Below are 17,942 nucleotides of genomic sequence, written 5' to 3'. Positions count from 1 at the left end.
TCCTTAAAGCTGTGTTGATCTGAAGTGGGGAATAGCCATCATCTATGAACAGTGATTGCAGGTGCACCAGCTCCTTTACAAGGCTGTCTCCCTCGGACACAACATGCGCCTGGTGCACCAACATTCGAAGGATGTCCATAGCTTGTGATGGGTGCTGGTAACTAGATTCCTGAAAATACAGAACTGTATGTGTGGTTTATTGTAAACAGAATTCCCCAATGATCTGTCCACTTTCCATGTGGCCAAGATGTTTAGAAAAGGCAGACAGCCGCCCTTCCCCACTTTCATCGTAAATTTGATATTCTCAGATAGAATTCAGATGCTGCAAAAAGCATGACAGTTCTTATTCACCATGGAGCCACACTACAGAAGTATCATCTGCATTTTGCCAGAAGACATTTGGTTTAAGTGCTGTTACAGAAAATGCCCTTGCCTCAAATTATTCCATAAAAAAGTTTACTACTAGAGGGGAGAGAGAGCCACCTATGGCAACACCATCAATTTGCTCAAAATATTCACAGTTGAATAAAAAGTAGCTTGAAGAAAGGGGATGATGAAATAGTGGTGTTGTTTCGGCTTTGAACTTACTGCTGCTGAGTGACAATGAATCCATGAGAGGAACCCGTAGTGAAGACTGAGATAACATTGAAGATTACTAAAAAGTCACTTTGACTCGATGAGTTGAATTTAAGTCTGCTAGTAAAGTCACTGGAGTTGTGAATATCATGTGAACACTTCCCTACAAAAGATCTCAGTAAAGAATCAAGATGCTAGGTAAGTCATGGAGTGCCAATATTGCTCACAATAGGACATAATGGAAGACCTTCTTTGTGTATTTTTGAAAGACTGTATAACCATGGTGGAACAGAGCTGTGATATTAATATTTTTGCAACTTCTTGTGGAAGGGAAGAGGAATTTGGCAACACTGCCATTTTTCTATTCTCTCTGTGGGGTCTCTATCAATCTTCTGATACATTGGTTCACTCAGCAAGCCATTTTGTAATAGCACAGTGGTGTTTTCCTTGTCCACTGGAAGGATCACCTTGTGAGGATCTTCTCGCAGCTTTCCTAATGCGACCCTTTCAATCGAGGAAATGTTGTGCTTCAGAGGCGCAGCTCACTAGGGTCCCCCTTGTGGATTCATCGTCACTCATCAGCAGTAAGTCCAAACTTTATATAGCAGTGCTGTTTTACCATGCCCTTTCCTCAAACTATTTTCTGTTCAACAGTGAATATTTTGAGCAAATTGAAGGTGTTGCCAAGGGTAGCCCTCTCTCCACTCTGGTAGTGAAATTTTTTATTGAAGACTTTGAGGAGATGGCTCTTGATTCGGGAGAACTTAAACCAAAAGTCTTCTGGCAATGTGTGGATGGTACTTTTGTTGTGTTGCCCGAAGAAGAACTGTCACACTTTTTGCAGCATCTAAACTCTCTCCACAATAATATCAACTTCATGATGATGGAAACGGGGGAGGGCGGCTGTCTGCCTTTCCTGGACGTCTTAGTCAGACAGAAAGTGGATGGATCATTGGGACATTCCATTTACCGCAAGTCCACAGATACAGATGTGTATTTGCATACATCTGGTTGCCACTATCCATCACAAACTATGGGCATCCTTCGAACACTGTTACTCCTTGCGAAGGATCTACACCTACAATCAGTGTTTAAAGATAATGGATATTCCCTGCATCAGTTCAGCACAGCTTTAAGGGAGAAGAAGAGTGGCCATCCGCAGGATCAAGAGAAAGAGCGGTTGAAGTCCAGTGTGCTCCTCCTGTAGGTCAGCAATATTTCTTCGAAATAAGAGAGAATCTTAAGAAAACATCATGTCAAAGTAATCTTCAACCCACCTTCAAAGACTTGGCCTCTTCTCGGTATGGAAAGTATAATCTGGGATTGCGGAAGGCTGGAATCTACAGAATACCTTGCCAGTGTGTCAAAGCCTACATAGGACGGACGATGTTTACAGTGTGTGAAAGATGCATTGAGCTTGGCCTTGACAAGATCTTATGGGATTTAGTTATTAGGAATAGGTGGAAATACTTTTAGTATAAGCTCTTATTAATCCCGGTGGCAGCATTCAACTGGATAAGGTGTGGGACCCAGTGATTTCATTCATTTCTTCAGAGAGAAAATGTTTATATGACCAATGACCTGTTCAGCGATATTTAATTTTACTAATTTTGGCATCTGAATTTTAATGCCACAAGTGTGCATCCTAACAGGGAGAGGACATATATTACCGCATTACGCATGAGCCTGCACACCATAGATGGAGCAGCGGGGCGCATAACTCAACTGATATCACACATATAGTGGCTGTCTTTATGCATGTGACTGAGCACCAGTTTTTGGTATAAAGGTGGCAATATGAACTAACAGTCTCAAGTGTGAAACACTCACGTGAAGGTACTGTAACTTTTAACCCCCCCCCCCCCCCCCCCCCCTGCGCCGCCAAGAAACAATTACAGGGTGTGTAATAAATCAGACAATGGAAACTTCGGGTGGGAATATCAACAATGTAGGAAAATACGTGGTGCTACTTTGCATAAAGAAGGCACGTCAACACACACACACACACACACACACACACACACACACACACACACCAACCCCAGAATCTTCGGCCGAAATGCAACCATTGATAGTGGAGAAAATTAGAATGACATTGTTGATGACATAGTGCCAGCATGTTACACTTGCAGTGGGGTCTTCAGTGTGGTAGACAGTTGACAGCACCACCTCTTAAGTTTTCTTTTCATAAGATATCTCTTAACAACTGCAAATAAAAACTTGCTCAATAAACTGAAAATAATTCCACTGTATAAGCACTATCTCAGTGAAGTTATTTGGTATCTTCACATAAGAGAACTGGGCTGGGAATGCTAGAGGGATATAGTCTGTTAAACTGAAAAGCAGGCAGTGCTGGTGGTGAAGAAAGTTGCCTGCCCCAGCAGATTGCACTTCTTGTAATGTAGTGAGGTAAGGAGAGTGGGGACTTACTGCTCGCTCTTCAGCTTGAAGACCTATGAACGAATGAACTGCATCATCACAATCTGCCAACATACCTTCCCTCATGCAATTAACATCCACCACCACCTCCTTCCATGTTACACCACCAGAACACATTTAATTCCTTAATACAGCTGTAATGCACATAGATGTGGTACAGTCATTTATTATTTGTTTTTGACTCACTTCGGTTAACAGTAAACATTTATTTCATACTATTAACACTGTTTTTAATAATTTGTGATTTTTTTTCCATTCCCTGATATGTCGAAGCTATGAAATTAAGAAGACCGTTATTCATAGAAAGTTTAATGTAGTTTGATTTTATACTGGGAAACATTTTATCTAGAAGCCATTTTCAAATTATTCAAGGAAAAATATTAAAAAGTGACCATTTAAATGCATCGCTGCCCGCCAGGCTGTAGAGAATGAAGGTGCAGAATGGAGGAAAAATATGAATTATCACTTTGCCTAAGACTCATAGATTTTGGGGAACCTTCCGACTCAATTTCAATGAAAGTATGTACTAACAGCTCTTGAAAAACAAGTCATTGATTTCAGCATATGTTAATATAGAAAAGAGTACATCTCTTAGTACTGCAGCTTCCATTAGATTTCACCAGGACAGTTGAACATTCAGAACTCATAGAGAAGTAGGACAGGGCGATCAAGCTTTGAAATGCTTCAGAAATTGTACAACCAATAAACATGTGACTAATGAGGGTATTATTGTCATTAATTAACATATCTTCAAATAAAGTCTACCTTCAGAAAAATAGGCAATAGGATTATAAACAAAAATTGTTCTCTGTTTTTGCCATTGTAATTATAAATGTGATAGAATTTTTCATATATTAGCAGTAAAAACTACTAACTCAACCTCCTGTTTTTAATAAAATAAGGTCAGTTGTGTATTGAAGTTAAGTATCAAGGGGACAACTCGTCAAATTTGCAGAGTCATTGAGAGTCACACACAAGAGAGAAAGAAAACTTGCTAGCTTTCAGAAAAAATCCTTTGCAGAGCTAGCGCACGCGCCCACACACACACACACACACACACACACACACACACACACACACACACACACACAAGACGTGAGCAATCGACCCAACCAGCACTTCCTACACCTGCCCTGCCACAGGCCTATCGAACACATCAGAGTGTTTCACCCGTTAAAGCAACCACCTCATCCCAACTGTGCTGCAATCGCTGCTCAGTTTTTTATATTGATATAACAACCCAACCAACTGTCCTCCAGAATGAATGCCCACCACCAAACTGTGGACAAGAACAGAATTGACCACCCAGTGGCACAACACGCAGCCAAGCACAACATGCTTGATTTCAATAGCTGTTTCACAACCTAGGCCATCTGCATCCTTTCCTCCATCCCCACCTTTTCTGAACTACACAGGTGAGCTTATCCTTGCAACACATCCTTCACTTCCATAAATATCCTGTCCTCTGTCTCTGTTAAACCACTGTACCCACATCCTCCACCCAACAATTTCCCCTTCCTCAGCCCTGTCACTGCATCCCCATCCACACCACCTCCATTGTGCACTGAACTCCACTGGCTCCATTACCCGTGCAACATATGCCTAGCTTGTGCACCTCCCACCCTTCCTCCCTGCTGCATTCTCAACCAGCAAACCTGCTACCTTCCTCTGAGCTGCTACCCACCGCAACCCCTATTCCTACCTACCACCTCTCTTTCCCTTCGCCCACCCCACCTGACATCAAACCCCATCCCACCACATTCTACCTGCAAAAATGTGATCCTGGCATTGACTGCCCAGCCAGCACAATGTAGGGGTGCGTGCGTGCGCATGCACAAATGTGTGTGTGTGTGTGTCTATACTCATGCTCAACAAGGGATTTATTCTGAAAGCTAGCCAGCAAGTTTTCCCTCTCTTTTGTGTGTGCCTGTCAATGGCTAAACAAAGCTGCAATTTGCTGAGTGGTCTTCTTTACACCCAAATTATTTGCATTCTACCAGAACTTTCCTACCACTTCAGTTGTATGTACGTAGAGTGGGTTGAAAATCTTTGCCCAGAACTTAAAAAGAAAATACTTTCAAACTTTTCTCTGCATAAATTGAAAGCCCTTCTGAATTGACTAACTTTGGTTAGTACATTTGGCATTAATTTTGGAGACTGCTCTTGAAATAATAAATGGAAAACTTTTTCCTTTTCATATCCCATATTTTAAAAATCCCTAACTGTGATTTGATTGCCATATAATTGTAACTTAATGTCTTTCTGTTCTATTCATTTTGTAGCAATGAATATTATGGAGGATTATGGGCATCATTCAACTTTGAAGGCTTCCAGAAGTGGATGGAAGAATGTAGACAACCAGCTAAGGCTACTGATGATGTTGAATTACCAGATGGAATACTGAGGAATGGCGAGGCTGCTGTAAAGGCTGGAAATCAATTCTCAGTAATAACCAATATTGAGGAGAAATGGTGTGTCATAGAGTAAGTACTGCATGATATTTCCTTCCAGTTATGCTTCTTCTGGATTCTGATGTTGGAATTGCGATAATAGTTGATGACTTGATTAATGTTGCGAAACATTTGCGCATACTGTAACTGTATTCTGTGAAGTGGATTGTCTCTGTAATTGTTTTTATGCATAAATATTGAAGAGATTGAAGCTTTATTAAAGTGGTAATTGCCATCAGAACTGATACACTACATCTACTGTGCATTTATGCTTCACTTGCTATTTTATGTAATTCATTGACTATTGCTTTACAGTCTGAGTTTTGATGCCGTTAAAAAAAATAGGAAGGTTAGGAGAATATGAGAGGAACTGCAAGAGAAGTGGGAGAGAGGAAAAATGAAAATTAAAGAAGTAATTAATAAATAATGAAACTGTACCATTGGGGGGGGGGGGGGGGCGGGAGGGGGGGATCATTAATGCAGGTCTAAGTCAAAGACGGTGATAAAAAATATGTTGAAGGACAAGTTTCCATACTGAAACCTTGAGGGGAAACTAGTCTTGGGTGAAGGGCAAGTTTCCATATTGAAACCTTGAGGGGAAACTAGTCTTGGGTGTGAGAAATCTGATGACCCATGGGGTACAGCAGGCACTCGGTATGGTGAGCCACACTGTGTAGCACATTTGGCTTTGAATATTTCCAAGGCAAATGGTTCTTCTGTATCCATTCATCCAGTTTAGTGCTCGTAATTCCTTTAGATTCATTAACTAATTTTTCTTTCCACTTTTTGACAATAGGAAACACCACAGATCTAACTCAGTGTTGATCGATTGTGGATGCAGGACAACAGCTGGTCAAATATACCCCAAGTAAAGTTGCCAAACAGCCATATGTCTTGAAGTTTTTATTTTATTTTGTCAACAAGTTTTGGCATTTCGGTATGCCATCTTCACACCCCATGTGACTGCAAGGTGGCACAGTGTGTAGCACGCTGGACTTGCATTTTGCAAGATGATGATTTCAAACCCATGTCCGGCCATCCTGATTTAGGTTTTCTGTGATTTCCCTAAATCACTTAAGGCAAATGCTGGGATGGTTGCTCTGAAAGGGCATGGCTGACCTCTTTCCCCATCTTTCCATACTACGATGGAGCTGAAAACGTTGCTGTTTGCTCCCTCCGCCAAACCACCCAACCAACAACCCAACCACCCCATTTGCAGTTTGTGTATAGTCATTCAGATGTATCAGTATTGGCATACTGGAGCCATCAGTATCCGGCTACCATGAATTCATTAGTCGAGTGGTTCCTTCGAAGACTTAACAAGTCTTTGTAGGAAGCACTTGAATAACTAAGTCATGGTATCCAGATACTGATAGCTCCAGTATGCCAATACTGATACATCTGAATGACTATACATGAAGTGGATATGGGGCTTGAAGATAGCGTATTGAAATGCCAAAACTGGTTGTCAAAATAAAATAAAATAACTTCTCAAAAAATACAGATGTTTGCCAGTTTTCCTTGGATCTAACCTGTTGCATAGTTGCAGAATATAATGCTCCTCAGAACATCTGAAGCAGTAAATTCTGTGCTTGCTACATCCTGTCTCTGGTTATTGATTAAATGACTGATTCTAGTCACAAACTAAAAATTGCACACGCGGTGTGTGTTTAGTTTTTACTGTGATATGGGTTTGATGATATGAACCAGATGCCCAAGTATCACTGATCTAGTTTATTGGATAAAATCTGTCCACTTATCCAACTTCAGCAGACTGTGTGTCTTAATGAATTAGTAGATAATAATAAACTACAAATGCAAAGTTTTTCCTTTCAAATCCCAGTCATAAGACTCTACTTTTTAATGTAGAATATTTTTACTGAAACTTAAGATAATGTCTACCTGTGGGAAAGCTTCTTATGTACATGTGAGCAGTTTAATCAGACACTTGACTGCTTACCCAGCAGCATTTGGCAACTCCTTAAGCTCTGATACCTATAGATACTCATTGTGTTGACAACTCCATGAGACACAAAAAGTATTGGAGAACCATCCTGATATAACTACTTGGCTACCAGCTAGAACATAAGGAGATTGTGTCCATGCCATGCTAATTGTGCTCAGTGATAGCCCAGATTGGCTCAACAGGATTGAGGTCAGGTGAAATGGGGAAACCATGTAAGCATCTTCAGGTATGTGGAGTATTCATCCACTTCATTATTGTCAGAATTTAGGAGGATAGTATGATGCATTGTTATGATAAAGATACAGGTGGCCTGCTGTGTGCTATGTTAACAAAGGGATGCATTTATCCTCCATAATAGTAGTTATTTATTGTATGTTGCTAGGAAATGTGAATTGCCATAAAATCCAAGGGCATTTGTGCATTTTGTGGGAATGTATCACATCACTTTACTCTTTTCCTTCCCCTTCTTTTTACAATGATTTCATTGTAGCTTATTCACATGTCTACATCATCTAAATACTACTTACTAAGTTGTGTGTATCTCCCAGGTGTTCCTATTCTAATTCATTCTCTCTCATATGCTTCAAATTGATCTTCAGTTTGTCTGCTTCTAAGTAGTACCAAAATTTCATTACCCAATTTTGTGCATTTTTAATGAATGAGACTTGGTTAAGCTTGTAGCTCAATAGATATCATTTCGTGTTTACAGGGAAGCTGCAGATTCTGTGGAAGGACAGTCATCCTCACAGCATACTCAAACTGATGGAACTGATGATGCAAAGGGTGATGCTGATGAAAAAGAATCTGAACAAGGTGACTCAAAAAAGAATGAAGAGAAGCAAATACCACCACCTTCAAAGCAGTGGAGCCAGAACAGAGTTCGTAAGGAGTACCGCAAATTCAATCTGGATCTAGCTCCTAAGGTAAGATGTTGCAAGAGAGTAGCTGAATCAGCTGTTCTGTACAAATACTGCATTAAAGGCTTCATGTACAACATAGTTGAACCATTAAAAAATGTGCAATTGCAAGTAGTTTCTAGAGTTGATGATAACCTAAATGAGAGGCTGGGATAGATAATATATGGAGTGAAATTTTAGTTCAGTAGTTTTCTGTATTCCAAAATATCTGAAGATCACCAAGATTTTCTGTTTAACTGTGTAGAGATAACTGAAACTGGGTCTTGCATAAATTTGACCAAAACTGATTATGTGCAGTTGCTTTGAGTTTCTGGGGAAAATATGTTAGAAAGTATTGTTGTTATATTTGACTTTTTAATACAGTTGTCCATTAATTGTTATGAATGTCTAATATTAGTTGCTGTACTAGTTTTCGTCACTAAGTGAACATAAGTGAGTCCCATTCAGGTATGTTTCTTTGACAGCCTTGCAAAAATCTCTGAAATAAAGTTGTTAGTTGAATTTTGTTATCCGTAACTTCCTAACTAAGGGATGATTTTCAGCAAAAAATAGGGGCTAACAATGAAACTGACACTCATATTATATCCCTTCAGTTCAGTAATAATACTAAATTCCACATTCAAGGCTTTCAACTTTTTTGGTGTGAAGTGTACACCCTGATTTGGTTATGACTGGCTTACAGAGAAATTTGGCATTGTGATATCACTATATCTCCCTCCTCCCCTCCCCCCCCCCCCCAAAAAAAAAAAAAAAAAACTTCTTTTTTAGATCTTCCCAATGGCCACTATTATGGATCTCAAAAATAGTTTACAGTTTGACAATAATAAAATTCTATTAAGTATCCAATTTTTGTGAAGTGAACACACTAAATATTTAGTTTCAGGCATATTAGATCATTACTCAGCAAATTTGTGTGTGGAAAATCAAACAATGGAAAATCCAGGGTGGTATAATGACATTATTATGAAAACGATACATTGCTGCTCACCATTTAGAGGAGTTGAGACACAGACAGGCACAACAAAAAGGCAGCTTAACATGTTATATTTTGGCCAAAAGGCCTCCCCCTCTCACACACAAGCCACTGAGGCTGGATTGCAAGTAACTGTATGTGATGGAAGAAGCTATGTGGGTGGTGGAGGTAAGGAGGAGGTTGAGGTGGAGAAGGGGGGGCGATAGCAGGGTGGGGATAGGGTATGGCAAATTGCTGCTTGCTTGTGAGATCATACAGGGACACAGTGAGGACAGGGGGTAGGTCAGTTAGGTAAAATGAGACTGGGGAGAGGGGGGAGTATGCTTGCAAAGGTGAAGCAATTTTGGGTGAGGATATAGTTGGTCATGGTGACCAGGAAGGAGATTGCAGGTTGGGAATCAGTAGGGCATTGGGAATGGTGGTGTTCAATAGTGGAAAGGCCATAGGCATTAGGGATTTTAGTGTGATCGGGGGTGGCATCAATAGTGACGAGCAGGGTGCCATTTGGTAAAAGAACAGGAACAGTGGAGAATTGATGGAGGGGATGGATTGTGTCTTTTCAATAGGAGGGTAGATTATGGGTAATAAACTGAAGGTGGTGGTCTACAATAGCAGATATTCTCTCTGTAGGGGCCCAGTAACTGTTCACAATGGGGCATCCTGGCCGAATGGGTTTATAGACATTAGGAAGAGAGAGAGAGAGAGAGAGAGAGAGAGAGAGAGAGAGAGAGAGAGATGAATGAGTGATGTTCTGAGCTGGGCCTAAGTATTTGAAAAGAGACTGAAATTGGGTCACTGTGGCAGAGTTTGTAAGTGGACAAATCTGACAGCTGACAGTCCTGCCACCTGGTAATCCCTGTGGTTCAAAACCACACAGTGGTGCAGCCTTTGTCGGCAGGTAGGATTGTAAGATCGGGATCAGTTTTAGGTGGTGGATTGAAGTTCTTTTTGCAGGTATAAGATTAGCTTCGATGTTGAGGGATTTGGGGAATGATTGTGAGGTAATGTTTGGGATTAAGAAATTCTGGAATGTTAACGGGATGGTTTGGGGGCAGTGGGGGTGGATAACAGTTGGCTGGAGGAGTCAACTCGTCATGCAGGGTTCAACATAGGTTTTGGGTTGACTCTGATTGGTAGAGTTGATAGTGGAAAAGTGTTTCCACTGCAGGGACCATGAGAAGAAGGGAAGACTTTTTAACAAGTCCAGGATAAATGGATTTGGGAGAGTGTAACAAAAGGTAAGCCTTTGTAAATGACTGTGTAATCTCCCAACTGAACTTAGCTGCCCTAACTTGTCCCCATCACATCTCTGCATGCTCCCACAAGCAGCAGTACTCGAGCCCTACCCTGCTGTCTTTCCACTCCATACCCCCCCCCCCCCCCCACCCCCCCACCCCCCACCCCCACCCAGATAGCTTCTTCCATCTTGCACAGTTAAGGCCTTTTGGCCAGAAACTTGCATGTTTAGCAGTCTTTTTGTTGTCCATGTCTGCAACTCAGCATCTCTATACGGTGAGTAGAAATGTATCCTTTCCATAGTATTGTCAGATTCATGTTACAATATGATTATTAGTACTTCATATTCTAATCATCCTGTTGCTGATTACTTGTCGATTTTATACTGATAGCTTCAGGTGTCTAAAGATGGAGACCTGTAGCTTTGAAATCAATTACAATTAAATAGGAAAGCAATAAAATCAGGTGTTCAGATATAAAAGTAAAAGGCAAATTAATTTATTTGGGGTATGCTCTAAAACAACAACAAAAATCAAACTGAAACCACAGAAAATTGAGAACTATTCATAGAGATGTTTTCAGGAAAAATGTAAGTATTCAGAAGAGCAATAAACAGAAAAATACGAGGGCCGTTCAGAAAGTAACCTCCGGTTGATTTAAAAAAATACACCAAGTTAAATAAAAATATTTTAATATATACATCTCACAACTACATCTTTGCACTATTTTTCTACATAGTCTCCATAGCGATTGAGGCACTTATCGTATCTCTTCACAAGCTTTGAAATTCCTTCTGCATAAAAATCACCCGCTTGTGCCTGGAGCCAGCCTGTGACCGCATCTTTGAGCTCTTCATCGTCATCAAACCGCTGTGACCCGAGCCATTTCTTCAAATGCATGAAGAGGTGATAATCACTTGGCGCCAGGTCTGGGCTGTAAGGTGGATGGTTGATAACGTCCCACTTGAAGGACTCAAGAAGGGCCGTTGTTCTGCGAGCAGAGTGAGGACGGGCGTTATCGTGCAAAAAAACGATACCGGAAGTCAGCATACCACGGCGTTTGTTCTGTATAGCCCATCGTAACTTTTTTATTGTTTCACAGTACACGTCTTGATTAATGGTCGTACCACGTTCCATGAATTCAACCAACAACACCCCTTTGGCATCCCAAAACACCGTTGCCATCAGTTTTCTGGCAGAAAAATCTTGCGAGGCTTTTCTTGGTTTGGTAGGCGAACTTGAATGTGCCCACATCTTTGATTGTTCTTTTGTCTCAGGGTTCACGTACTTAATCCAGGTTCCGTCACCGGTCACGATTCTGTTTAACAATGGTTCTCCTTCGTCCTCATAACGTGACAGAAAGTCTAATGCAGAGGCCATTCTTTGAGTTTTGTGGTGGTCGGTAAGAATTTTGGGCACCCATCGTGCACAGAACTTACGGTAACCCAATCTTGCTGTCACTATCTCGTACAAGAGTGTCTTAGAAATCTGTGAGAAACGTCGATTTTCACGAACTTTTGCATCAACTGTCTGAACGAGTTCGTCAGTCACCAATGATGGTCTACCACTCCTCTCTTCATCATGAACGTTTTCTCGTCCACTTTTAAATAAACGTACCCATTCACGGACAACTCCTTCACTCATAACTCTTGGTCCATGCACGGCACAAAGCTCACGATGAATAGCTGCTGCAGAATATCCTTTGGCTGTAAAAAACCTTATGACAGCACGCACTTCACATTTGGCGGGGTTTTCTATTGCAGCACACATTTCAAACTGCCACAAAAACTAAACTAGCGCAGGTACGACGTTCACTCGACCACAGCTTGATGCCGACTGACCTGTTGAGTGCGTGAACGCACAGATGGCGTCGCTACTCCCCCCACAACCCGCACTGTGACCAATCGGAGGTTACTTTCTGAACCGCCCTCGTAGTTTGGAGGTATTGGTCTCAACTTACACGAGATGAGGGGTGACATGGATGTAGCTCACTAGAGGAATCTGGTAGTGTTATAGGACGTCAATGCAGAAGAGCTGAGGTTTTGATTATAGTTCATACCAGTTTGGAAGCCAAAAGAAAGAATATGATCTTAAAATAGACTGGTAAATCCAGGATGGAATAACAATGAAATGGAAAGGATGGACTGATACTCGCCAAGTAGAGGTGGTGTTGTCACAGACAGGCACAACAAAAAGACTGCTTAACTTTCAAACAAAAAGTTGGCCTACCAAAATAGATCTCGCTCTCTCGCTCTCGCTCTCTCGCTCTCGCTCTCTCGCTCTCTCGCTCTCGCTCTCTCGCTCTCGCTCTCTCGCTCTCTCGCTCTCGTTCTCTCGCTCTCGTTCTCTCGCTCTCTCTCGCTCTCTCTCTCGCTCTCTCTCTCGCTCTCTCTCTCGCTCTCTCTCTCGCTCTCTCTCTCGCTCTCTCTCTCGCTCTCTCTCTCGCTCTCTCTCTCGCTCTCTCTCTCTCTCTCTCACACACACACACACACACACACACACACATACACACACACACACTCGCACCAGTACAACTCAGTCATAAATGCCTACTGGGCACAAAGCAGGGTGGGTAGCAAGGTAGGGATGGGGGAAGATGTGCCACTTGTGTGTGTGTGTGTGTGTGTGTGTGTGTGTGTGTGTGTGTAGAGATGTGGTTGGGATAAGATAGAGCTGCTAGGTGCAGAGTGGGAGACTGTAAGGAGGAGGAGGGAGAAAGGGAGAGGGGAGTTGTAGAGAAAGGGGGAAACTCTAGTAGGTGCATTGGTGGAACAGAAAATGTATGTAGTGCTGGAGTGGGAGCAGGTAAGAGGTTAGATAGGGGGAGGATAGAGACTAGAGAAAGTTGAGATGGGGAGGGGGGGGGGGTTACAGGATTGAAAGATGTGTTACAGGAAGAGCTCCCACCTGCACAATTCAGAAAAATTGGTGTTGGCAGAAAGAATTTAGATGGCAGAGGCTGTGAAGCTGTCATTAAAGTGAAGCATATTGTGTTTGGGGGGTGGGGGGTCATGTTAATCTGCTCTCTCTTGGTCACAGTTTGATGGTGGCCACTCATACAGCCAGATAACTTGTTAGTCCTCACGCCACATGGAAAGGAGCACAGTGGGTACAGCTTTGTTTGTAGATCACATAGCTATCCTGGACTTTGCATTGTCTAACAATATGAGGAGGATAGATTTCTACTCACCGCATAGAAGAGGTGCTGAGTTGCTGATAGGCAAAATAAAAACAATGCTGGAAATATCCAGCTTCCCAATTTCAGTGCTTGAGCAGATGTAGGAAACTCTGACACATTCAGAGAAGCATAGCACATGCACAAATTGCCACTGTCATCTCCAGACACTAAGCTCCAGCTTACAAGGAGAACACGGAGAGTGCTATAACCCAATTTCCCAGAAATTTAGCTTGGTGGAAGAGGGGTCAAAATAAGTGAAAACTTAGATTCTTGACCTTTTCTGAGAAAATGACAGTGAAAGTTTTTGATGCAATTTAGATGCCATTCATTGTATGGTAAGTTCAACTGAAGTGTTTGCACAGTGTATAGTGTTGCAGCTTCCCAGTTTTGCACCCCATGTTCGAAACCCAATTCTTGATTTATTTTCTATCTTTCTTTTTGATTGATCTAGCCATGTCCCTACTACACAAATGCTTCTTATGAAGTAAATGGATATGAGGGCGTTATATTAATTATAAAACTTCAACTGGGTTTCACAAAGTGTGTCATACGTTTATTACATAATATAAATGTGTGTGTGTGTGTGTGTGTGTGTGTGTGTGTGTGTGTGTGTGTGTGTGTGTTGGGAGGGGGTCCATTGCTATTTGTTCACTTTGAGAACTAATTTGGGAGTGATGAGTTTCCTGTACTGATTTTGTCAAGAGTACAAAACCAGCTGGGCAGGTCAGAATCAGTTGAAAAGAAGCCTCTCATTGCAGGCTGCACTAGTAAATGCGTATACTTCCTGGACGACCGCAACCCACTCCTCTGAAACAAGTACGCAACACCACCAATAAATATTATGGACAAGACACACAATAGGAATTTCGCTAAAAACAGTTTCAATTTTTCCTCATTCAGTTATTGTTTTACACATTTGTGTATTAATCTTCTACAGGCATGGGTAGATAAATCAAACAAAAAAGGCAAATAAAAACTGTTACAGTTTCGAACACGAGGTGTGAAAGTGTGAAGTCAGGGCTCTAGCAACTTTGCCACCACTGCATCTAAATGACTTGCGTGCTAAAATGCGCATAAAGTACCTTGAAAACTTTGACTGTTGTTTTCTCGGAAATGTGTCAATACCTACAGATAACCCGAGACACATGTTCGCTTATTTTGATCCCTCTTCCACTGAGCAAAGTTTCTGGGAAATTTGTTTACTGTACTTGCCATATTCTCCAGGTCAGACTGTGTATGAGGTGAACAGCAGTGTACCTGGAGTTGGTAGTGGAAGTACAGAAAAGGTGTGGGACTGGGTAGGGAGAGAGAACTGGTTAGTGGTAGGGAAGATGCCAATGCTGCATGTGGGAGCATGCAGGGATGTGGTGGGGACAGGATAGGTATGTTAGGTGCAACATTGTGAGGCTTTTCTGGGATTTTAGGGGAAAGGGATATGCGAGAAGTAGAGATTTAACATTAATTCTGAACAACAGTGCAACTAGACATCTCTCACTTCAACAAACATTGCCAGAGGGGAAAGAATTGATTAGTATCAGATAAAATTCTACTTGGACTGACCTGAAATAAAATTCTAGCCCTTTAGATCCCCAATCTGACATTTTACCATTGTGCCACCATCTGACACAACCGAGGTAATATGCTGGAAGCTGTTGTCCATCAAAATTTGTTATGGATGAAGTAAATGACAGTGTGTCAATGGGACAAACAATTAAAAGGAAAAATGTATCTGTTCTTAAATGAAGGGAAAAAAGAGAAGCCAAATCAATGAAAAGTAAATAAAACATATAATCTACAATTGTTTAGTTTTATTTCAGACAACCAGGTGTTATTTTAGTGTATTTGGTTGGCTGTTTTGAATGTAGCTACTCAACACAGTCACACTAATGCACATTTGTAACCCCATGTTGAAGCCATTCTATCAGCAGATTAGAGAAATGTAGTTATGAAATAAAGATAGGTGCAAGAATTTTCTTAAAGAAGTTATTTTCATTGTAATGTCAAGATACAGTATATTCCGAAAGTTGAACATTACACATGCTGTCAGCCCTCTTCGAAACCTTAATTTTGTTGTTCCCTGTACTTAATATCATTATTAATTTTGCTGCAGCTGCTCTTTGCTCGTGGCTCATTGGTGGAACTGCTTATCTCATCAAACATAGCCCGTTATGCAGAATTCCGCAGTGTTACGAGAGTTCTCACATGGTTGGATGGTCGTTTGGAGCCAGTTCCATGTTCACGAGCTGATGTGTTTTCCACAAAGAATGTATCAGTTGTGGAAAAGCGTTTGCTTATGAAGTTGCTCACAGCTTGTGTTGAGCAAGAAGATGCAAGTAAAGAATTTGAAGGTACACGTTTATAATTATTTATCAGCATATATTGTTGCTTAACCTACTTCCATCAAAGTTCTTACAATTTCAGCATTCTAATAAATGTCACCTACCTGTAACTTCTATATTTAGACTATTTACTGTGGCGTCTTGTAACAGCTGCTTTCACTTCATGACAGTCTATCTGCCAGATGACTTCATATTGTATTGAGTACCTATAGAGAAATAGTGATTATGTAAAAAATATATAATGAGACATTAATTCAGGGAATATACTTCTTTGGAATACTAATACCTATATATCTGCCACATTGTATAATAATTCAAAATAAGTTCTTTACATCAGTATTATCAGTTTACAATTGGACTTGGAGGACTTGAATCAGACTGATTTTTAGTATGCTTTAACTATTAAGAAACAAGAGATCAGCCCTTGCAGTGCTGGTATACCCAAATATGCCTGTAATCTTTACAGCGACAAAATGTTGTTGTTGTTGTGTTTCTGCTGCTGGTTGAACATACTGTTGGAACATCATCATTTGTGACAAGCTTCAAATGTTGTGTAGAAATATTCTAGTTTTATGCAACTTGAGCCAATGTAGGGTCTGTTTGACTGTTTTTAATAGTTCTTATAACTTTTGAAGTGTTGTATACTATACAGCAGAGTGTAAGCTGTGCCATAAACAAAAGTTGGTAGGCATGTTTCTACAGGTGTAAGATGACATACATTCAAATTTCACACCAGTCGCAAAGTTTGGCATTAGTAGCGCCACTATGAGAATGGGAATCAGGTTTGTCCTTAATACACGCTGTAATGGTCATGAGCGTTAGTTACCTTTGAGATTGATGTAGCAAGTTGATGTTAGTAAAGAATGCCTTTAATGTAATAAAGACACCATTATCAACCCCTCACTGAGTTTCAAAGAATGCTTTTAATGCAATAAAGACGCCATTATTAATCCCTCACTGAGTTTCAACAAGATTGTGTAATAGAGCTATGAGAAACTGGATGTTCCTTCTGTGTGATTGCAGGAATACTTGGCAGGAATGTACCCATTGTACATGATTGCTGGCAGCAGTGATCACAATAATGTGCGACTGCAAAAAGACCAGGCTCCAGACAGCCACATGGCACCAAAGAGAGGACTGTCATGTTCAGTTTGTGGCTCTGGCACATTGTACTGCATCTGCAGCTGCAATTTGAGCAACAGTTGGCACCACAGTAAGACAATAAACTGTTACAAATCGGTTACTTGAAGCACAGCACCGAGCCAGGCACCCTGTAGTATGCATAGGGTGGAGATCTGTTGTGTTTTCTGATGAAAGATAGATCTGCCCCAGTGTCAGTGATAGCCATGTGCTGGCTGGGAGGAGGCCAGTTGAGTGCCTCAATCAACCTGTCTGCAAGCTAGACACACTGGACCAATACCTGGAGTTACAATCTTGGGTACTATTTTGTGTGACAGCAGGAGCACTGTCGTGGTTATATCATGCACTGTGACTGCAAATTTATGTGTCAGTATGGTTATTCCATCTGTTGTGCCACCATTTGTGAACAGCATTCCAGGTTCCTTTTTTTTTTTTTTTTTTTCCCAACAGGATAACCGTCATCCACATACTGCTGTTGTAACTCAGCATGGTCTACAGTGTGTTGACATGTTGCCTTGGCCTGCTTGATCACATCTGTCTCCAGATGAGCACATCTGTCTCCAGATGACAACTCCAGAAACATCCACAACCAGCATTAACGGTCCCTATATTGACCAACCAAGTGCAACAGGCATGGAAATCCATCCCACAAACTGACATCTGGCACCTATACAACACAATGCATGTACCAGCATTTCACATTTGCAATGGCTTATCATGTGCTTACAT

General features: G+C 41.2%; 1 protein-coding gene across 1 annotated transcript in view; it reads left to right on the top strand.

Annotated features, from left to right (window-relative positions):
* Window positions 1-17,942, top strand: part of LOC124622016 (rab proteins geranylgeranyltransferase component A 2) — a 52,713-nt gene that overhangs the window by 14,803 nt on the left and 19,968 nt on the right. Inside the window, exons 3-5 of the mRNA XM_047147568.1 lie at window positions 5,298-5,498; window positions 8,141-8,354; window positions 15,845-16,082. Coding sequence (XP_047003524.1) covers window positions 5,298-5,498; window positions 8,141-8,354; window positions 15,845-16,082 — 653 coding nt within the window. The remainder of the gene's footprint in view (window positions 1-5,297; window positions 5,499-8,140; window positions 8,355-15,844; window positions 16,083-17,942) is intronic.

Source organism: Schistocerca americana, chromosome 7 (assembly GCF_021461395.2).
Source record: "Schistocerca americana isolate TAMUIC-IGC-003095 chromosome 7, iqSchAmer2.1, whole genome shotgun sequence".
Taxonomy (NCBI): Eukaryota; Metazoa; Arthropoda; class Insecta; order Orthoptera; family Acrididae; genus Schistocerca; species Schistocerca americana.
Note: the sequence above shows the minus strand (reverse complement) of the source record. Positions and strands in the feature narration are given on the sequence as shown.